General features: G+C 44.5%; 1 protein-coding gene across 1 annotated transcript in view; it reads right to left on the reverse strand.

The window, feature by feature from the left end:
• The window catches only part of ZC3HAV1 (zinc finger CCCH-type containing, antiviral 1), a 67,414-nt gene that overhangs the window by 12,210 nt on the left and 36,704 nt on the right, over window positions 1-18,500 (reverse strand). The window contains exons 4-9 of the mRNA XM_079930959.1: window positions 16,432-17,196; window positions 15,528-15,626; window positions 13,010-13,133; window positions 11,011-11,185; window positions 5,401-5,521; window positions 1,782-1,884 (exon numbers count right to left, since the gene is read on the reverse strand). Of these exons, the coding sequence (XP_079787085.1) occupies window positions 1,782-1,884; window positions 5,401-5,521; window positions 11,011-11,185; window positions 13,010-13,133; window positions 15,528-15,626; window positions 16,432-17,196 (1,387 nt within the window). The remainder of the gene's footprint in view (window positions 1-1,781; window positions 1,885-5,400; window positions 5,522-11,010; window positions 11,186-13,009; window positions 13,134-15,527; window positions 15,627-16,431; window positions 17,197-18,500) is intronic.

Here is an 18,500-nt window from a genome sequence, read left to right on the forward strand (position 1 = left end):
GACTGTTCAGAATAATACTCACAGCCCTTAGTCTGTCCTAAAGCAGTGTGTCCCCTCTGGGCTCATGACAGCAAGATTCAAGCTGGTTCTCTCCACAGCCGCCCACGAACAGTTTTCTCAATTCATTTTATTCACTCACTCACTTAGCTGACTATTTAGTATCACTACGTACCATTCATCATACAGAATATTTCAAGAGCTTTGAGGAGCTGATATTTGTGGAGGGGAGGGAAGAGGTGGAGGATTATGCTAGGGGAGACAGGTGGGAGTGTACTTGACGCCTCTCAACACTGCGATATTTTTACTTTATTCATTTGAATGTTAAAAGAACTGGAGGGAAGCTTAGCTGGCTAGGCTGATCCGATTCTAATTCTTGGGAGTTGGAATTAAGAAATTCAGAGAAAATTGGGTAGTAGCGGCAGAAGGTACAGCTGAAGGGATATAAAGATTGGAATAGAGTCCGCCTGCCGATGCAGGGGACACAGGTTCGTGCCCCCGTCCGGGAAGATCCCACATGCCGCGGAGCGGCTGGGCCCGTGAGCCATGGCCGCTGAGCCTGTGCGCGTCCGGAGCCTGTGATCCGCAGCGGGGGAGGCCACAACAGTGAGAGGCCCGCGTACCACCGCAAAAAAAAAAAAAAAAAAAAAAGATTGGAATAATGAGGTTAAAATTGTCAAGCATTAGCCAGAGAAAAGTCTTAGGAGATATAAAGACAGATATGCACATAGATACAGATAAGGTTGCTGCGTCTTTTAGCAGGGGAATAAGAATAAGAAGAAAAGCAGCTAAGATATACTTGACAAATGTACTAGGATCAAGCCCATGTTACAGATGCGGGGGATGCAGAGTGATTAGTTTGTCCAAATGCACACAACTAATAAGCAGCAGGCAGAAGCTGAGCCTAGACATGTAGCTCCAGAGTCCGGCCGTTAACCTGGTCACAGGCAAAGATCTGTGACCCCAGGCTGCTCAGGCCCTAAAGCAGCACTTGGACCCAACTCCCGGTCCTAAGGCCCTCAGAGAGCTCAGCTCCCCAGCCTTGGCTTGTAAAACGTTGTTTTCCCTACTACACCACGTTTATCCCTTTTGTAACTTCCCGTCTCCATGGAATACCTGAATTCTTACAACCAAAAGGACCTAATTAGAACACAGACTTCACACCTGCCTCGACGTCTGTTTTACATAATCACTCATCACCCAGGAAAAAAAAAATCCAACTCCAAAAATGTTCATGAGCAATGTAGGTTTGACTGAGTTTCATGAGCAGACAGAGGCGTCACACTGAATCCCCACAGCAAAATTTCCTTTGCAAATCCCCTTTCATCAACTTTATCTTTCCCCAAAGCCTTTGCTCAGGCAGCTACCACATCCCTTTTTTTCTCTGCATTTCTTTCTCAGCCTCCCACCCCTATAAATGCACTCAACAAAACTAAAGATATCCAGAAGAACCCATAGCAAAACAAAAACCCAGTAATTGTGCATTTGATTCTTTCCTGGGAACAACCAGCCGTTCCCAGCTGAAGAAGCTGAGCCCAGAGTAAGAGATCTGCCCAAAGTCCCCCAGGAATTGGAGGGAAAGACAGACTTCCTGCTCTAGAATTCTTTCAGTCACGCTGTACCGCTTAGCAAGTACCTCACTCATCGTTAAAGCAAAAGGAAATTGCAGTGTTATGTGAGCAGGAACATTTCAGAAAACAGGGTCCAGATTCATGAGCGACTCAACGAGGTCAACGTGTTAACATCTCAAACGTGTGCCGGCAAGCAGCGTTCCAGACACTCACACTTGTCCATGTTTCACCTGCTCCACATCCCAGTAAGACACAAACGTCGGCCTTCTGACGATATCCTTTTGGGTCTTGGAAGCTATGTTTGTCTGAATCATCCCTTTAGACAGAAAAAACAAAACACAAATCAAGAATCAGTCCTAGGAAATGATTTATTGTTATTTTTCAGAGGCTAGTAACACAGCAAATATTCATGACTCAACTGTACATGTAAGAATCGAGAAAATCCTTTTGGATGGAAATCACTCATGATAAAAACTTGTATTCTTCACTGCCCTTAGTATAAGACCCAGAAAACAAAGAGGTAAATGAGCACTCCTGAATTAATCTAATCTTTAAATCAAAGTCAGGTGGTAAAGAGAGCCAGGGCAGCCAGATTACGTCACCCATGACAGGCTTCAACGATTATGGGTTGGAACGTGGTAGCTATATCTTAGAAGTTTTTTCCTTCCTCAAATGTGAAATGTCATTTTCAATTCACACATGTTGTACACCTAAGTCTAAGCTGCAGGCAGCATGAGCTCTTTAAAAAGTAAATCATCGTACATTGCTAGTGAAAGTATAAAACGGTGCAACCACTTTAGAAAACAATTTGGTAGTTTCTTATAAAGTTCAACATACACTGCCCATGCAATCCAACAATCCCACTCCTTAGTATTTATCCAAGAGAAATGAAAAGCTACATCCACACGAGAACTTGTGTTTGAATGTTCCTAGTAGCATTATTACAAGAACCAAAAAGTGAAAACAACCCAAATACCCATCAACAGGTTAATGGCTAAACAAACCATGGTATATCCATTTTTTTAAAAATTTATTTTATTTATTTATCTTTGGCTGTGTTGGGTCTTTGTTGCTGAGCGAGGGCTTTCTCTAGTTGTGGCGAGCAGGGGCTACTCTTGGTTGCTGTGCGTGGGCTTCTCATTGCGGTGGCTTCTCTTGTTGCACAGCACGGGCTCTAGGCGTGCGGGCTCAGTAGTTGTAGCTCGTGGGCTCTAGAGCACAGGCTCAGTAGTTGTGGCACAGGGGTTTAGTTGCTCCGTGGCATGTGGGATCTTCCCGGACCAGGGCTCGAACCCGTGTGCCCTGCATTGGCAGGCAGATTCTTAACCACTGTGCCACCAGGGAAGCCCCATGGTATATCCTTACAATGGAATATTACTCAGCAGTGAAAAGGGAAGGACTACTCTATATGCAACAACATAGATGAGTGAAAAACAGTATTCTGAGTGAGAGAAGAGAGCCATATGCAGAGTACACACTACAACGTTCTATGTATATGGAATTCTAGAACAGATAAAACTAATCTATAGTGACAAAGTAAACCGGTTGCAGAGGAGAGACCGATTGCAAAGGGGCATAAGGCAACTTTTTGGATCAATGGGAGCGTTCTAGATCTTGATTAGAATAGTATTTGCACTCACTTGTCAGCACTCATCCAACTGCACACTTAAAATGGGCGCATCTTATTGCAGCAATTACGCCTCAGTACAGTTTTACTTCAACATCAACAAAACAAACAATGACAGAAAGAGCAAATCAGATCATGCCACAGCCCTGCTCAAAACCTTCTCGAGGTTTCCAGCTCATAAAATATTTAAGTTTCAATGTCTTCTCTCATCTCTTACATACCTCCTTCCCATGTGCATGGGCTGCCCCCTCCCTTCTAAAGTTTCCTCCTCAGATAAAAGCAGGCTCTCTCCCGTGATTCCTCCATCCTCTTTCTGCCTCATCACATTGCTTCATTTTCCCCGCAGCTGTAATTAGTTTCTGAAGTTGCCTGGTTTGCCAGCATCCAGAACGGGGCCTAACACACAACTGACACTCTAATACTAGTTTAATGAATAAGAGCAAATAAGAAGTAGAAAGAAAGTAGTCTGGAACACTGCAAACTTCTCTGAACTGGTTTCTATGAACCAAGTGAACAAAATTATGGAGCTAAAATTGTTCAGACTCAGGAACAAGGTATATTGGTTCTCATCTCTCCACCACATTTCACCATAGAGAATACCACCAAAAAAATTTTTTTTAATTTAAGCACATTTTTAATTTGACCATCCAACAGAGGAGATTTTTATTTTTCTCTATTGCCGTCTAGTCGTGGTCCACATGCATACATTCCTGCACTTATCATGCACATTAAATTTTTAAAAAATTCATTTCTGTTTTAAATATAACATAAAACCCAAAAAGTACAAGAAATACAAACTTGGGGTTCTGTCTTCTTCATTTAACAATATCAAATTTTGCTTTTACTGCACAGTTTTCATAATCATAATTTTTAACAACCGCCCAATACTCCACTGAAATTTAATACCTTAATGTGTTCAGTCACTACCTTAGTGGTACACAAGCTATTCCTCTACTTCAGTACTATAAGTAAGGCTTTAACAGAGACCTTTATGCCTATAGCTTATTTTTTTCTTGTGAATTATTTCCTTAGAAAGATTCCTGAGAAAATAAAAAAGCAAGCATATTTTAATATCTCTTGATATGTATTGCCAGGTTGCTTTCCACAGAAGTTGGTATAATGGCCCTTCAAAGCTATATGACTTAACACACCATAACTGGTACAGGACCCAAATCTCAGGTACAACCTGGGAATGTCAAAGACCTGACAAAATCTCCTTTACCTCTTTCAAAGCACCTATAGGGCTGGGTCCTGGAAAGGCAAGTATCTGACCACACGCAAGGGGTGTCCCACGGATGCAGCCGATGGGACAGTACATTCAGAGGGAGAGCAGTTTCTGCCCTGGTTTTTTACTAAACACAACAGACAGATGGGTAGAAGGTAACCAGAAAATCTTCCTATGGAGGCTCAAATAAACATGGCGGAAGGCAAAGTCTTTAGAAAAGGTGATGGATAAAACCACTGACCTAGATGATGAAGCCTAAAAGGAACAGCAAGGTTCTAAAATTCAGAAGGGGGACTTCCCTGGTGGCGCAGTGGTTAAGAATCCACCTGCCAGGGCAGGGGACACGGGTTCGAGCCCTGGTCCGCGAAGATCCCACAGCGAGTCCGCGGGCCACAAACTGAAGCCCGCGCGCCTAGAGCCCATGCTCCGCAACAAGAGAAGCCCCCACCATGAGAAGCCCTTGCGCCGCAACAGAGTAGCCACCGCTCGCCGCAACTAGAGAAAGCCCGCGCGCAGCAACCGAGACCCAACACAGCCAAAAATAAATACAATAAAATAAATAAATTTAAAAATAAATAAATAAATGAATAAAATAAAATAAAACTCAGAAGGCACCCACAGGCCCAAGGTCTCTACTGCAATCATCAGCACCTGAGAATTCTGCCTCAGTCTGGGAAGCAGCCCACCTAGAGTCAGAAATTAAGAACGGCAGAGCCGGAAGTACCCCCAGAGACCGCGTAATCCAATGCCCCCATTTTACAGGGTGCTCGGTGCTGTCCCCAGCTACTCTGCGTCAGAGCCGAGGCTCCAGAGGACAGGTCTTCTGACCGCCACTGGCTCCCACCCACGGAACTGCCTGCCTTGCTAAAAAGAACCTGGGTCCTGAGCGCAGCACGCCGGGCTACTCCATTCCCACTCCCACGCGGATGCCACAGGCCGGATTCCAGCAACAGGCACCGCTGCCAAACACAAAGACTTACCTTGGAAACTCAGCTCGTAGTTTTGTGAACCCGCCTGAAATGGCACAATTCCCCTGCGACAGGATAGAAACAGAGACTCCAGGTATGAAGAGTCGATGTTTGAAATGTGCTCATTGTCTTTCTAATTAAAAAAAAAAAAAAAAGGTAAAGACTTCAGGGTAGGCTTTTAAGAAATTTCTACTATGATATTTTATATAACTTTATTTTAGCCGTGGGATTTGAACTGGAATGCACCCTGCCTTTCAAATCAGACTGCCAAGTTTCCTGGGTGGGACCACGTCACACCCTTCTGTAGTCTCCACCGCGGGGCTGAGAGCACGCTCTACACTGCAGAAACTGACCATACCCTTGGTGGAGGCCTGAAAAACAAAGCTCTTTGCAAGTCTTTTACACCTTCCATAAAATATGACTCAAGTGTACAGAGCAACTGGTACCCAACGTGCAGACATGATGTCTAACAGAATCCAACATCCTGCCATGAAGTAGAACATCACAGCTATCAGCCCATCACACGATGAGAAAGCACAGTTTAAAGCTGGTATGAAGGCATGTAAAACTCCAATAGGTGTACTGCTGTCCAAATGAGAGTGACCTAGCCCTTCTCCTCCGGCTATAATGAAAGGGGCACCCCCAAAATGGAACGATATAATCTCCAGCCTCAAGGCACATATGATGGGTCTGAACACCAGAAAGGGAAGTAAAGGGAAGTGTGTCATCCTAGCAAGGGGGCAGACTAGGCCACCATTCCATTGTCCCCTCCCTATGTCAGGGATGACAGACCAGATATAAGCCCCCAAGAGCAGGGGTTCCCAATATCTAATGGTAAGGAGTTCTTGTTCCTCGTGATCTAGAATGGAAGATGACAGCAAGATCCTGTTGGCAGCCGGTGGTGGGCAGGGGCTCCCAGTCCCTTTAATGACAGGCCAGACTCTGCAGGCTTCCGCTACATCCATCGCATTCCCCTTCCCTAATGGAAATGTCTGCAGGATGTAAAGGGGGAGAACCAGAACGAAAGCTTCCAAGGAATGCGTCCCAGATAGAGAGGTCTCTTAGCCTGGAGAAGAACATGGTGGCACAGGAAAACTGGGTTCAAGTATTTGCACACAGTGCAAAGCAGGAATAAACTTGATGTGTTTCTGGAGGTAGAACCAGGACAAATGGGAGGAAGGAACAAGAAGGCTAACTTCAGCAGAACTTTCTGAACTACAGTCATGAACAATTACGTCATACCACAACGATGTTCGTTGCAACGGCTGCTGGGACATGTATCGGGATGATTGTAAAAGAGACTGCCATCCAGGGTGGGCAGCAGGAAACTGAGTTTCCATGATTAGATGATTCGCTGGGAAACCGTATGCCTTCCTCAGACCCCAAAGAATGGCTTAAGTGGGCAAACACCTGCGAGCAAGGGTGGGGGAAGGCAGCCATCACCTCTCGGCACCCTGGATTTTTTGGGGTTTTCTTTGTTTGTGCTTTTTTTTTTTTTTTGGCTGTACCACGCAGCTTGCAGCATCTTAGTTCCCTGACCAGGGACTGAACCCATGTCCTCAGCAGTGAAAGTGCAGCATCCTACCACTGGACCACTGGGCCCTGGGTACCCTGGTTTGATGACTTGAATCTCTGCCTTAATTTCCCATCCCCAAAGTCCTGTACCCCTCAACTGCCTGCTCAGCTCTGCAGAACCCTGTTCCTGGCTGGAAGGAATCTGCAAACTCTAGGTCAAAGCCTTTCAAACTTGAATGTAAATGCAAATCACCCAGATCTTGTTAAAATTTGCATAATGATTCAGGGGAAGTGGGGGAAGAGTTCTGGAGCCTGCATTTTTTTAAAGTTAATTAATTAATTTTATTTTTGGCTGCATTGGGTCTTCGTTGCTGCAAGCGGGCTTTCTCTAGTTGTGGCGAGCTGGGGCTACTCTTCCTTGCGGTGCACAGGCTTCTCATTGCCGTGGCTTCTCTTGTTGCGGAGCACGGGCTCGAGGTGTGTGGGCTCAGTAGTTGTGGCTCGCAGGCTTAGTTGCTCTAGAGCACAGGCTCAGTAGTTGTGGCGCACGGGCTCAGTTGCTCCGCAGCACGTGGGATCTTCCCGGATCAGGGATCAAACCCGTGCCCACTGCATTGGCAGGCAGGTTCCTAACCACTGTGCCACCAGGGAAGCCCCAGAGCCTGCATTTTGAACATCTCCCAGATGACACTGACATTGCTGGTCTGCGGACCTGACTTTGACCAGCAAGGCTTTAGGGTCCATTCAGCCATATTCACTAGAACTTTCTTTGACAATGGAAATTTCTGTGTTGTCCTATACGGTAGCCACGAGCCACATGTGGCTGCTGGGACAGCTGCTGGTAGAGCACTTAAAGTGTGACTAGTGTGACAACAACTGATTCTTAATTTTATTTAAGTTTAACTAATTTAAGTTTAAAATTAAATAGCCCCAGAGACATTGCTTTGGGAAAGATCCCCAGTGTTCTTCTTCCTTGCTGCAAGTAATAAATCCTTCCTTCTCTGGGGGAAAAAAAAAAAATTAAATAGCCACATATGGCTAGTGGTTGGCATACCGGACAGAACGAGGCCACTAAGTCAGTGTCTGAGCATCTGCACAGCCTCTCATGGTTCACGGGGACATTCCTCTGGCTCTGCCCTCACTGTACTCCAGTTCTGAATGGGTGAGTGAATGAATGAATGAATGGTAGAGGCTTCAATTATGCATTCTCCCAGAAGACTTGAATTTATACCTCAGTTTCAGTTACCAGGTCTCGGCTTTTGTCTTGTGCCTACATGTTTGCCTTGATCTCGGCTTTCTAGAGCTATGGCTTGCCCTTGTCCTGGGCAATTCCCTCAGGTCATGGACTCCTGCCCCAAAAGGCCAGCTTTCACAGCTACTAAGCTCGGCTATCTGCTGGTAAACATCTTGAGGGTCTGGATCTGCACCCCCTGACTGATGCAAAGCCCATGACTGCTACCTGGCTCTGCCCTCCAGTCACTCCTGCTGTAACTCCATCCTGCACCATTGCTGCCCACCGTCCTCTCCTGGTCCACCATCCATGTAGGTACAAGTCCTGGTTAAGCACCTGAACTGCCATATATCAATTCTACCTTCCAGAGGGTTCACTGTCAAACATATGCATCTACCCTTTGTTGGCAAAAGTTTCTATTTCTCCCAGTTCCTACCAGAGAGGTTCCTAACCCGGAAATCTCAGTTGCCCAACTCTTTTTTTTTTTTTTTTTAACATCTTCATTGGAGTATAATTGCTTTACAATGGTGTGTTAGTTTCTGCTTTATAACAAAGTGAATCAGCTATACATATATGCGCAACTCTTATTAAAAATTCAGTTGCAAGAAATAAAAACCGTAGGGCTCTGTCTGAAAGCTATTCAGTCCACTCTTTTCTCTAAATATTCTAACCTGTACACTGGATCAAACCAGGTCATCAAACAGCTGTAAACTTGGACCATAATACATAATACACTGAACTATGAAAGAAACCAGGCTGCAACTTATGTTTGTGTTTCAGATCTCCCGGTACCACCATTTTTATTTTACTTGGATGACCAGCAAGGAAAACACCAAACCCAGGGCCTGTTTTCCCGTCCTTCCTTTCTTTTTTTTTTTTTTTTTTCTAACAGAAGTGCCCACTCAATTTATATAATGATGGGTCTAACTAATATGAGACAGTAAGAGTTTATTCACATCCTCAAAGAATACATTCCATTTCTTACAACAGACAAGTGCCACAGATTCAATGACTATAACGTTTTTTGTGTTCGTAGGTAGAAAGTTACATTCTAGAACTGTGCATTTAACACAGACTGAATATCCCAGGGAGAACTTCATATTAAAGAAGTTTTATCAGGAAGTTTCTTGATGTTTTACTAGGGGACATGAGTGACAGGACCTGTGTAAATTTAAATATGATCTTTTACCCCTTAAAGTTCCTTTTGGTCTCTGGGATCATGATGTCACTAGAATACAAATATTTTCTAACCCTTCTCCCCTATCTTACTGAAAATTGCAAGTATTTGACATAAGAACCATTGAGACCTATAGTTTACTATTTTAATTTCATTTCGTTTCGTTTCGTTTTATTTAATTATTTAATAATCAAGGCTAAAGAATTTGAGTTTATAATTTCTATTTCCACAGGCACCTCACGGAATCACCTTTATGGAACTGCACTTTGACACCATCTTCGGCTTAAATATAAGAAGAGCCCGTACGAAGCTAAATATCACAGGGGTTTTCACGCCGAGGTGCTTGACAGGTCACCGCAGGAGGGGAAAGCAAAGAGCCCTGAGCCCCGTCCTCTTTGCACAGGGCACCTCTGCTTCACCCTAGTTCGCTCATTTAGGTTCTGTGAAAGATTGTTTGATAGCATGTATCTGCCGCTAAGACCACTGGGAAACCGCCATGTACTGCACGGATGGTGGGACCAAGGTTGAGGACCTCACTCACCACAGTACACAAGGTCCCCTCTGTGTGGCCCCGTAGGAGACCCTTTTCTCAGGCCTCACTAACAGAGAAAAAGCCGTGCTTCTCCTGAGTAACTGGAATGGTCTTTTCATGGAGGCACAGGGGACCATATAACATATAATGGAGGCACAGGGGACCATATAACATAGTGTTTCTTTGCTTGCTTTGACAGCTAGGGAGCGCAGAGCCATATGTGTAGCCCGTCCACTTCTAACCCTAGAGAATCCGACGCTGGCATTTCCTCGTCCCTACTTTGGCTTCATTTCCACCTCTTGCTTTTCTTTTCTCTTTCTCATCACTCTGATTTCATTGCCTACTTAAGCTCACTCCCTCCCTCCCTCTCTCTCTAATCCTATGAACCAAAGGAAAGAAAGGATACTAGACAGAAGCTCTGCTTATCTAAACTTCTCTCCCGAGAGGCATGGACATATATGCACCACCAAACGTAAAATAGCTAGCTAGTGGGAAGCAGCCGCATAGCACAGGGAGATCAGCTCGGTGCCTTGTGACCACCTAGAGGGGTGGGATAGGGAGGGTGGGAGGGAGACGTAAGAAGGAGGGGATATGGGGATGTATGTATATGTATAACTGATTCACTGTTATAAAGCTGAAACTAACACACCACTGTAAAGTAATTCTACTCCAATAAAGATATTTTAAAAAATTGAATTAAATTAAATTAAAAAAAATAAACTTCTCTCCCTTTACTATGTCCCTGTGCGGGTAAGTCTAGAATCTTCTAGTCCATCTGAATCCAGACTCTGACTGCATCCTAGTAACCATCTATATCAGTCTTCTGATTTCTCAGTCCTGCCTCCTCTTCTGGCTGAAAGCAGTAGTCTCTGTACATTTACGTACTAGTACATAGAAAGCTAGCTCAAGGTTCCAGCCCAGGCCCCGATAGCAAGGAAAGAAGGATATTGGCTGGCTCATGGATCAAGGAGTTCCTTAAAAATAATTATAATTTTTTATGATGCAATCGGAGTCCATGCTTGCTGGGCATCATGTAAAAAAGCACCACTTCCTCTACCATGTCCATGCTCCACAGGGAACCACGTGGGTGTCAGACACTGTACTACTAGTTTCTTCTGAAGTTGGCAAGTTTATACAAGAGCGTCCACAAGGAGGAATGGTACTCACCTTCTCTCCATATTGAACCCATTTGTCATATCCATTTCTCCAGTACCAAATCCATTTTGTGGTGAAGAGAGAACCGGCCGGCATTGTGACAGAGGAAGGCGTGGAGAGACGTCGGATGGGTTTATAATCACAAGTCATCTTCTGGAAACTGATTTTATAATTTCCAATAGAAATGCTGAGAGGGAAAAGTTTAGTGTTAACAAAATGCTTCACTGAAACAGAATGCTTCTGTTTTCTACACTCTGGTCTTCCCTAATAAGAGGATAGAATTAAACCTTGAGAGCTGAAAGGGATCTTTGAATTTCCCTTATACAGCTTTCGGTCTTACACATAAAAGAAAAAACTGAACTACAGAGAGGTAATGTAACCTGCCTGCCCCACATATTCAACGGTGTCACAGAATGTGTTCTTCCCTCAAAAAATATCCCCCATAGACAACTGTGCCCACACAAAACAATGGATTGGCTCAATGTTTGTTAGAAAGTCAGTTAGAAACTCACAGTAGGTCAGTTTTTTTCAATTATTATTCAAATAGTTATCAAAGTGTGGTCCAAGACCTTTTCGGGAGCCAGCAAGGTCACAGTTATTTTCATAATGATGTTAAGACATCCCCTGTCTTTTTCACCTTCATACCCTCACAGGTGCACAATGGAGTTTTCCAGAGGCTACATGATGTTTGATTTCACAATAAAGAGATTTGCAAAAATATATAACAATTTCAGTCTTCTCAGTGAATTTGGTTTTGTTTTGTTTTGGAAAAGTTATTTTTATAGTTTTACTTATATACAGTTATATATGCATATAACTATATATAAGTTAGATATATAATTATCAAAAAATGTTATGTTAACATGAATGAGTTTATTATTGTTATTTTTAATGTATCAGTAAATATTTAATTTTTCTCAGTCGTGATTTTTAATATGGTAAATATAAATAGCTATAATCCACATAAACGGAAGTTCTTTGGGATCCTCTATACATTTTAAGACTATATAGGGCTCCTGAGACCAAAAAGTTTAAGAGTTACTGCTCTATGAAACACCTCCTAGCTCAGTGATGTTCAACCAGGAGCGATTTTGTGACCCAGGGAACATGTGACAATGTCGAAAAACGTTTTTGTTTATCACAACTGGCATGCAGTGGGTGGAAGCCAGGAAATGATGCTAAACTGCCCTCCCCCCCCGAACAAATAATTATCTGGTCCCAAAAGTCAATAGCGCTAAGGTTGAAAAACACTGCTTCAGATATACCTGGGGGGAGAAATACAGCTAGAAGCAAAACAGCTGATGCCACCCTCTAGTGGCAAAAGGTTGCAACACAGAATCTCCACCAAAAATTCACTAAATTTGCAGACGACGACACATCCATATTTTTTCCCCCAAAGAATGTCCTTGTAAAACAGGATGCAGCTTATAAATATGGTCATGGGTGGTATCACCCATATCAGCCCTAATAGAAGCAGAAATATAAGGTAGCCTCTTAGAAACCTCCAGGGTAGAGGAAATAGCGAACACCGAGGAAGGTATAAAATGCTAAAGTATACAACAAAATCCTGCCCTAGAACGATATGAAATGACTCAAATCATTTTCTCAAACTATGAAATTAAGTCAAAGCTCTTCTGAGCTCATCATTTAGTACTTGTAATAGTCCTACGATGAGCTGATAGGAATACAAACCGACCGACGCATTGTGTTGTTCTGCGGGACACACGGACAAATATTAACTAAACACATATTTGTGTCCCTGTTTATTTCACCTGAGTTAGCAAATACTCCCAGAGTCCCTTGTAATAGCCAGGCTCTGAGTGACTTCAAACCTGCCCCACTTATGTATTTTTCTTCATTAACTCAGCAGGCATTTGCCATTTTTATCTCAAGAGTTAACCTGAATGGGATTCTGAAGGAAAACTGCTTTTTCTTCTTCCCATAAGCATAGCACTGGGCTTTCTTCTGATGATATTGTGCATCTCACAAGCCAGACCGGCCACCAACTTACTTGCAGACTTGGGGGTCACAGAAGGCCTTCTCAATATCCTCCATGAACGGGAGGTCCATCCAGATGTTTTCCAGTAACATCTGCCACCGGTAGGGCAGGTGGAAGTGAACTTTGTTGCACCTCTCTAAAAAGACAGAAAAGAAGTCTCAGCGATTCGGCCAAGTTCACTGCTGACTCTCCCCATCCTTTCACGGCCCACCTTTCCCATCCTGCCCTGCAGGCACATTTCCCAGCTACACCTGTGCTCATGCTGGCCCCTACCTGCATTGCCCCAAACTCCAGGTTCCATTATTACCCATGGAGACTCATCAGAAAACAAAATTCTCTGCTCCCCAAAAAGCCATGTTACCCACATGGAAATCTGAGATCATTATAAATTTACAGTTACCCTTTCTGCACCCCACACGTGGATTTACTGAGACAAACTGCTCTCCAGCATAGGCAACTGCTTTTGTGTTTCCTTGAAGCCCTGACCTAAAATTCATCTCTCCCAGAAGAATTCCCTCACTAATCTCGTGCTCTTCTGAACTGACTTGTGTTTTGTATTCCCTCAGCCAGTGCTCGGGACTCAGTTTGTTCTTTATTTACGTATTTACTCATTTTACGCAGTTTTCTAATTTGTGCATGTTTTGTTTGTTTGTTTTTGGCCGCACCGCGCAGCTTGTAGGATCTCAGTTCCCCGACCAGGGATGGAACCCGGGTCCCCGGCAGTGAGAGTGCGGAGTCCTAACCACTGCCAGGGAGCCAGGGAGCTCCCAAATTTGTGGCTGTTTTGATGCCCCATCTTAACAACAAACTCACTGAAAAAAGGCCTGCATCATTGTTTAGCTTACTTCTCCCTTGCTTCACTGGCAGAGGGCTGGGCATGAAAAAGATGACCATTCAATGAATGCTTGCTGAAGAATGAATTAATGTTAGAAGTCCATAATACAGGAGTACAGAAAACAGTTCTATTTTTCACAATTTGCATTATGTTTCAACCGTTTTGAAATGTCTAAAAGATGTGTTACTACTTTAGAATAAAAAGAGGCAGGCTTAGACATCACAAGGAAATCCAGAGTGGCACTGCCTGGGATTTGGCTGACTCGAAAAGTATAACCTTCCTCACACCCATTAGAACGGCTGCTATAAACAAACAAACAAACAAATTAACAAGTGTTGGCAAGGATGTGGAGAAACTGCAACCCTCGTGCATTGCTGGTGAAAATATAAAATGCTACAGCCGCTATGGAAAACTGTGTGGCAGTTCCTCAAAAACTTAAACATACATTTACCATATAATCCAGCAATTCCACTCGTGGGTATATACCCAAAAGAACTGAAAGCAAATCTCAAACAGTTACTTGCACACCTGTGTTCACAGCAGCATTATACACAACAGCCAAAGGTAGAAGCAACTCAAGCGCCCATCAATGGATGAATGGATAAACAAAATGTGATAGAATACAACGGAATAGTATTCAGCCTTAAAAAGGAAGGAAATTCTCACAACAGCTACAACATGGATAAACCTCGAGGACACTGTACTAAGTGAAATAAGCCAGTGTCTGAAAAAGACAAATACTGTGTGAGTTCATTCATACGAGGGTCGTAGAGAAGTCATACTTAGACAGAAACCAAAATGGCGGCTGCCAGGGGCTTCCCTGCCAGAAGTGGGAAAGGAGGAGTTGTTGTTTAATGGGTACAGAGTCTCAGTTTTACAAGATAAAAAGAATTCTGGAGATTGGTTGTGCAACAATACGAATGAACCCTACTGAGCTGTACACTTAAAAATATTTAAGATGGTAAAATCTGTTATGTGTATTTTACCATAATTAAAAAGAAAATATTTTAAAGTTAAAGATTTTTGATTTAAGGAACGCAGGGCAGAATCTCCTCTTCAGACACAAGGTGAATGCGTCCGAGACCACTAAGTAATCAAGCAAATGAATCAGACATGATGCCTAGGCCTGGGGTGGAGGCATGAAAGGGAAAGAGCGGTGTAAGAGTGAGAGGGCAGCTCTGTGTCCCAAGCAGCCCCGTGGGAAACATTTCTGCAGGAATCCTGGTGGGAGGCAACAGTGTGGACAGGGGTGGCTCATTGACTGCAACGACACACAAGATGTCGGTCGTGTAGAGCACGGGTCCCTCAGTACACACGTTGAGGGGCGACTAGAGCCCACGGCCCAGAAGAGAGGCAATGCCTAAATCACGACAGGACACAAACTTTGAAAATGTGTCTGCTAGGATACTTTTGTTTGCTTTTTGTGTGCAGAAAGATGGGTCCCTGAGTAAGCGTAAGAGATCACCTAAAACTGAATTGTAAAAGGAGAACGCATAATATCATGCAGTGGTGAAGTGGGTGGTTTGTGCATCTGCGAAATGGGTTAACAACAGAACCTAGGGTTGATGTGAAGTTTAAAGGAGATGAATGTAAGATTCTTAGCATTGCACCTGACACACAGTACACAGGAAATGTTAGCCATATTACTATTAATAAAGTTTCTGCTTCTAGAAAGTCCTTAAGTAAGTTACTCACTAAGTTGACAACCCTTATACAGATGGTCAAGACAAATTTCGTTTGAGCCATGTTCATCCCTCGTAGAACATTCGGTACTCGCAACGTCAGATACGGAATCTACAAAACAAAAGAGGATGCATGTATGCTGACCCTAATATTTAAACCGAAAATCAAGATATCTGGCCTTACAGTGGGGAAGCATATCTGAAATGGGGGCCACGTTCAAGAAAATGCTTATGATTCATGTACTGCTGCTAATGAGAGCCCAGACATGAAAGCAAACATGAACATCTGGGGCACCTGAGAGTTATGTTTATTTCTTAAACCACAGTTGAACTATTCCTATTCTGAATAAATGTAGCACTTATTCTATACAGTTCTAGGGTTGGTCCTTCCATCTTCATATGTCAATCTCCTCATCAGAAGTGCTCCTTAACCAAAACCCCTTTGCCCTTTAATACTGCTAAGGGACATGCAAAGAGAAACCACTAGCCCTAGCTGCTGTGCTGCAGACATGAGACATGGGGCCCCTCTCTGTCCCTCAGTGACTCACACAGAGCCCAGCCCGAGCCCTTGTTGTAATCTCGCTGGCAGGGGGAACAGACATTTGAGCAGAGTTCCGACCATGGGTCCCTTAGGCTGCAGGTCTGTTGCTTAAGGAAGGTGTAAAATGAGGGAGCCTGGGCAGAGTGAGTGCCGCTCTGTGTCGGGGCAGTGGTCTCCCCATGTGTGGGCGGAACCTGGCTTGTCAGCCTCTGACTTTCAGAGCGTAACACGTCTTTCTCCCCACTGACTGCCGACATGAAGCCCAAACTAGTGGCATCAGTTTTACCTACATCGGTAGTTTCATCTATCACTTTACTAGAGCCATTTGGGGGCACTGTGGACAGACTAGCCCAGAATGTCTCCTCTGTGTGTTTACCATTAACAAAGGCCGTGGCCCCATCGTTGGCAGCTGTCATTTGGCCAGCGGGCTGCAGATGGCTGCGAGTCACTCCGGTGTCCTGACCCCTAGGTAAAGATTTTTCTCTCTGCCTACTGGCTGTGGTTTTATGATTTAACAATCTCATGGAAGTGGCATCTGTAGCCATGTCATCGACGTTATTATTAAAAAGCGGGAAATGCTGGCTGTTTTGATTCCCACGTCTGCCCTCCGTGTTCACGCAGTCCGAGGAAAGGATGGCCGTGCTCTTTCTGGTGGTGACGGTTTCAGGTATCTGTGGAGAACCAAGAGGCGAGAAGGAGACAGCCTGACTGGAAGAAAACAAACTCTCTCTACCAGTGTCTTGGTCATTCTGCCAGGATGCAGGGCCCTTCCACTTGGGAGATGATGTCGAATCAAAAGTGACGTAAGTATTGCTGTGATTCCCATAGAAAAGATCCTCTGGACTGCCATTCTCTGCAAACCTCTGGCTTGCTCCCCCTTGACCGGTTCCTCCAAGATTGGACGCCGCAGACGAGCCTGAGGAAGGCGAAGGGCACTCCTGACTTCCCAAGTGCGTGAACTTGTGGGCAAGATCCTTGACAGGCCCATCGTCCGGGGGAGACCCGCGGCCGGTGGGATCTGGACTGGGGGGGCAGGACCTCTGGGCAGAAGCTGCAGCAGATGGAAAAGAGTCCCCGCTGCCCCGGTCTCTGCTCTTGCTTCTGCCTCTGTGTGCCGCGTCTCTGCGATGTGAAGGAGGAGCTGGGAAAGAAAAACCAAACAACGGAAGTTGGTGTTAACGTGACTAACTTCCCTGCCCTGTTCCGCCTCAGCTTCTCCAGGTTTGCTATCGAAGTTCTATCAAATTACTTTTGTGTGAAAATCTCGAGAAGGTGCTTATGACAATGCAGGAATCTGTCACCCTGCCAGCCCTGCAGAAAACACCACCTATGACCTAGGATAAAGGTCGAACTGACGCTGGCTCTGCTTGGCTTCTCTCGTGGGACTTAGATGTAGCCCCCAAATGCCCACACTCTTAGATGGGGCTGTCCACAATTCTCTAGTTCAAGTCACTCACCGCTAGGGTAAATGGAGAGACAGACGAGTACAAATCAGGGAGGAGTTCCCCGAAATCATTTAGAGTTTGCCCATATTGTGATACAGGTGTACCTAAGTTACGGATTCATGACACATAAAACAACAACAACAAAAGAAACTACAACAGAGGTCTGATTTCACTGAAGCTTGAGAATTTTCCAGAGTTGTTCATCCAGCCCCCCAAATGCCCAAGCTTAAATGAGTAATAGCTAAAAAAGAAAAATTGGCCTCTCTCTAGAAACGTGGTAAGTCACACCCCGGGGAAGCAGACAGGAGGGAGGGGGGTGAGCATGTGTGTTCGTGAGTACGTACAAAGTGCGGTGTGCATGCGTGTGATGTTTATTAGTGGGGTGTGCTGTGCTGGGTGTGTGTGCATGCATGAAGTGTGTGCATGTGTGTGTGTGTGTGTGATAGGCATGTGTGGTATACATGTGACGGGTGTGTGTGTGTGTGTGGTTGCACGCATGGTGTGTGACATGTGTCGGTTGGTGAGATATGCATGTATGGTGTATGCGGCATGCGCAAGTGAAGTCTGTCTGTGTGGTGTGATTGCATGTGTTTGTGTGGCATGTGTGAAGTGTGTCCTGTGCATGTGTTACACATGTTGTGCGTGTGTGAAGTTTGTGTATGTGTGGGGTATGTATGTATGCAAGTGGTTGTTTTTGTGTGCATGTGGCTGGAGGCTGTGTGTGTGTGTGTGTGTGTGTGTGTGTGTGTGTGTGGTGTGTGAGTTGTGCTATTGTGTGTGGGAAAGAGGAGGAAGAGAGGTCCTTTCTCTTCCAAACCCAGGGGGCAGCAGGAATGTAGTACAAGCAAGCATCCTCCTCCCATCAACTAAGTAGATTAACTAGAAGTGACAACAAAGAAAACTCCCTCTCGCATACAACAAATTTATATTGAGAAGCTACACCAAACCCCGTCCTTCCAGATATTCCCCTGTCGAGAGGGCATCGTCGTGCACGAGAAAA

Source organism: Stenella coeruleoalba, assembly GCF_951394435.1.
Source record: "Stenella coeruleoalba genome assembly, chromosome: 9".
Classification (NCBI taxonomy): Eukaryota; Metazoa; Chordata; class Mammalia; order Artiodactyla; family Delphinidae; genus Stenella; species Stenella coeruleoalba.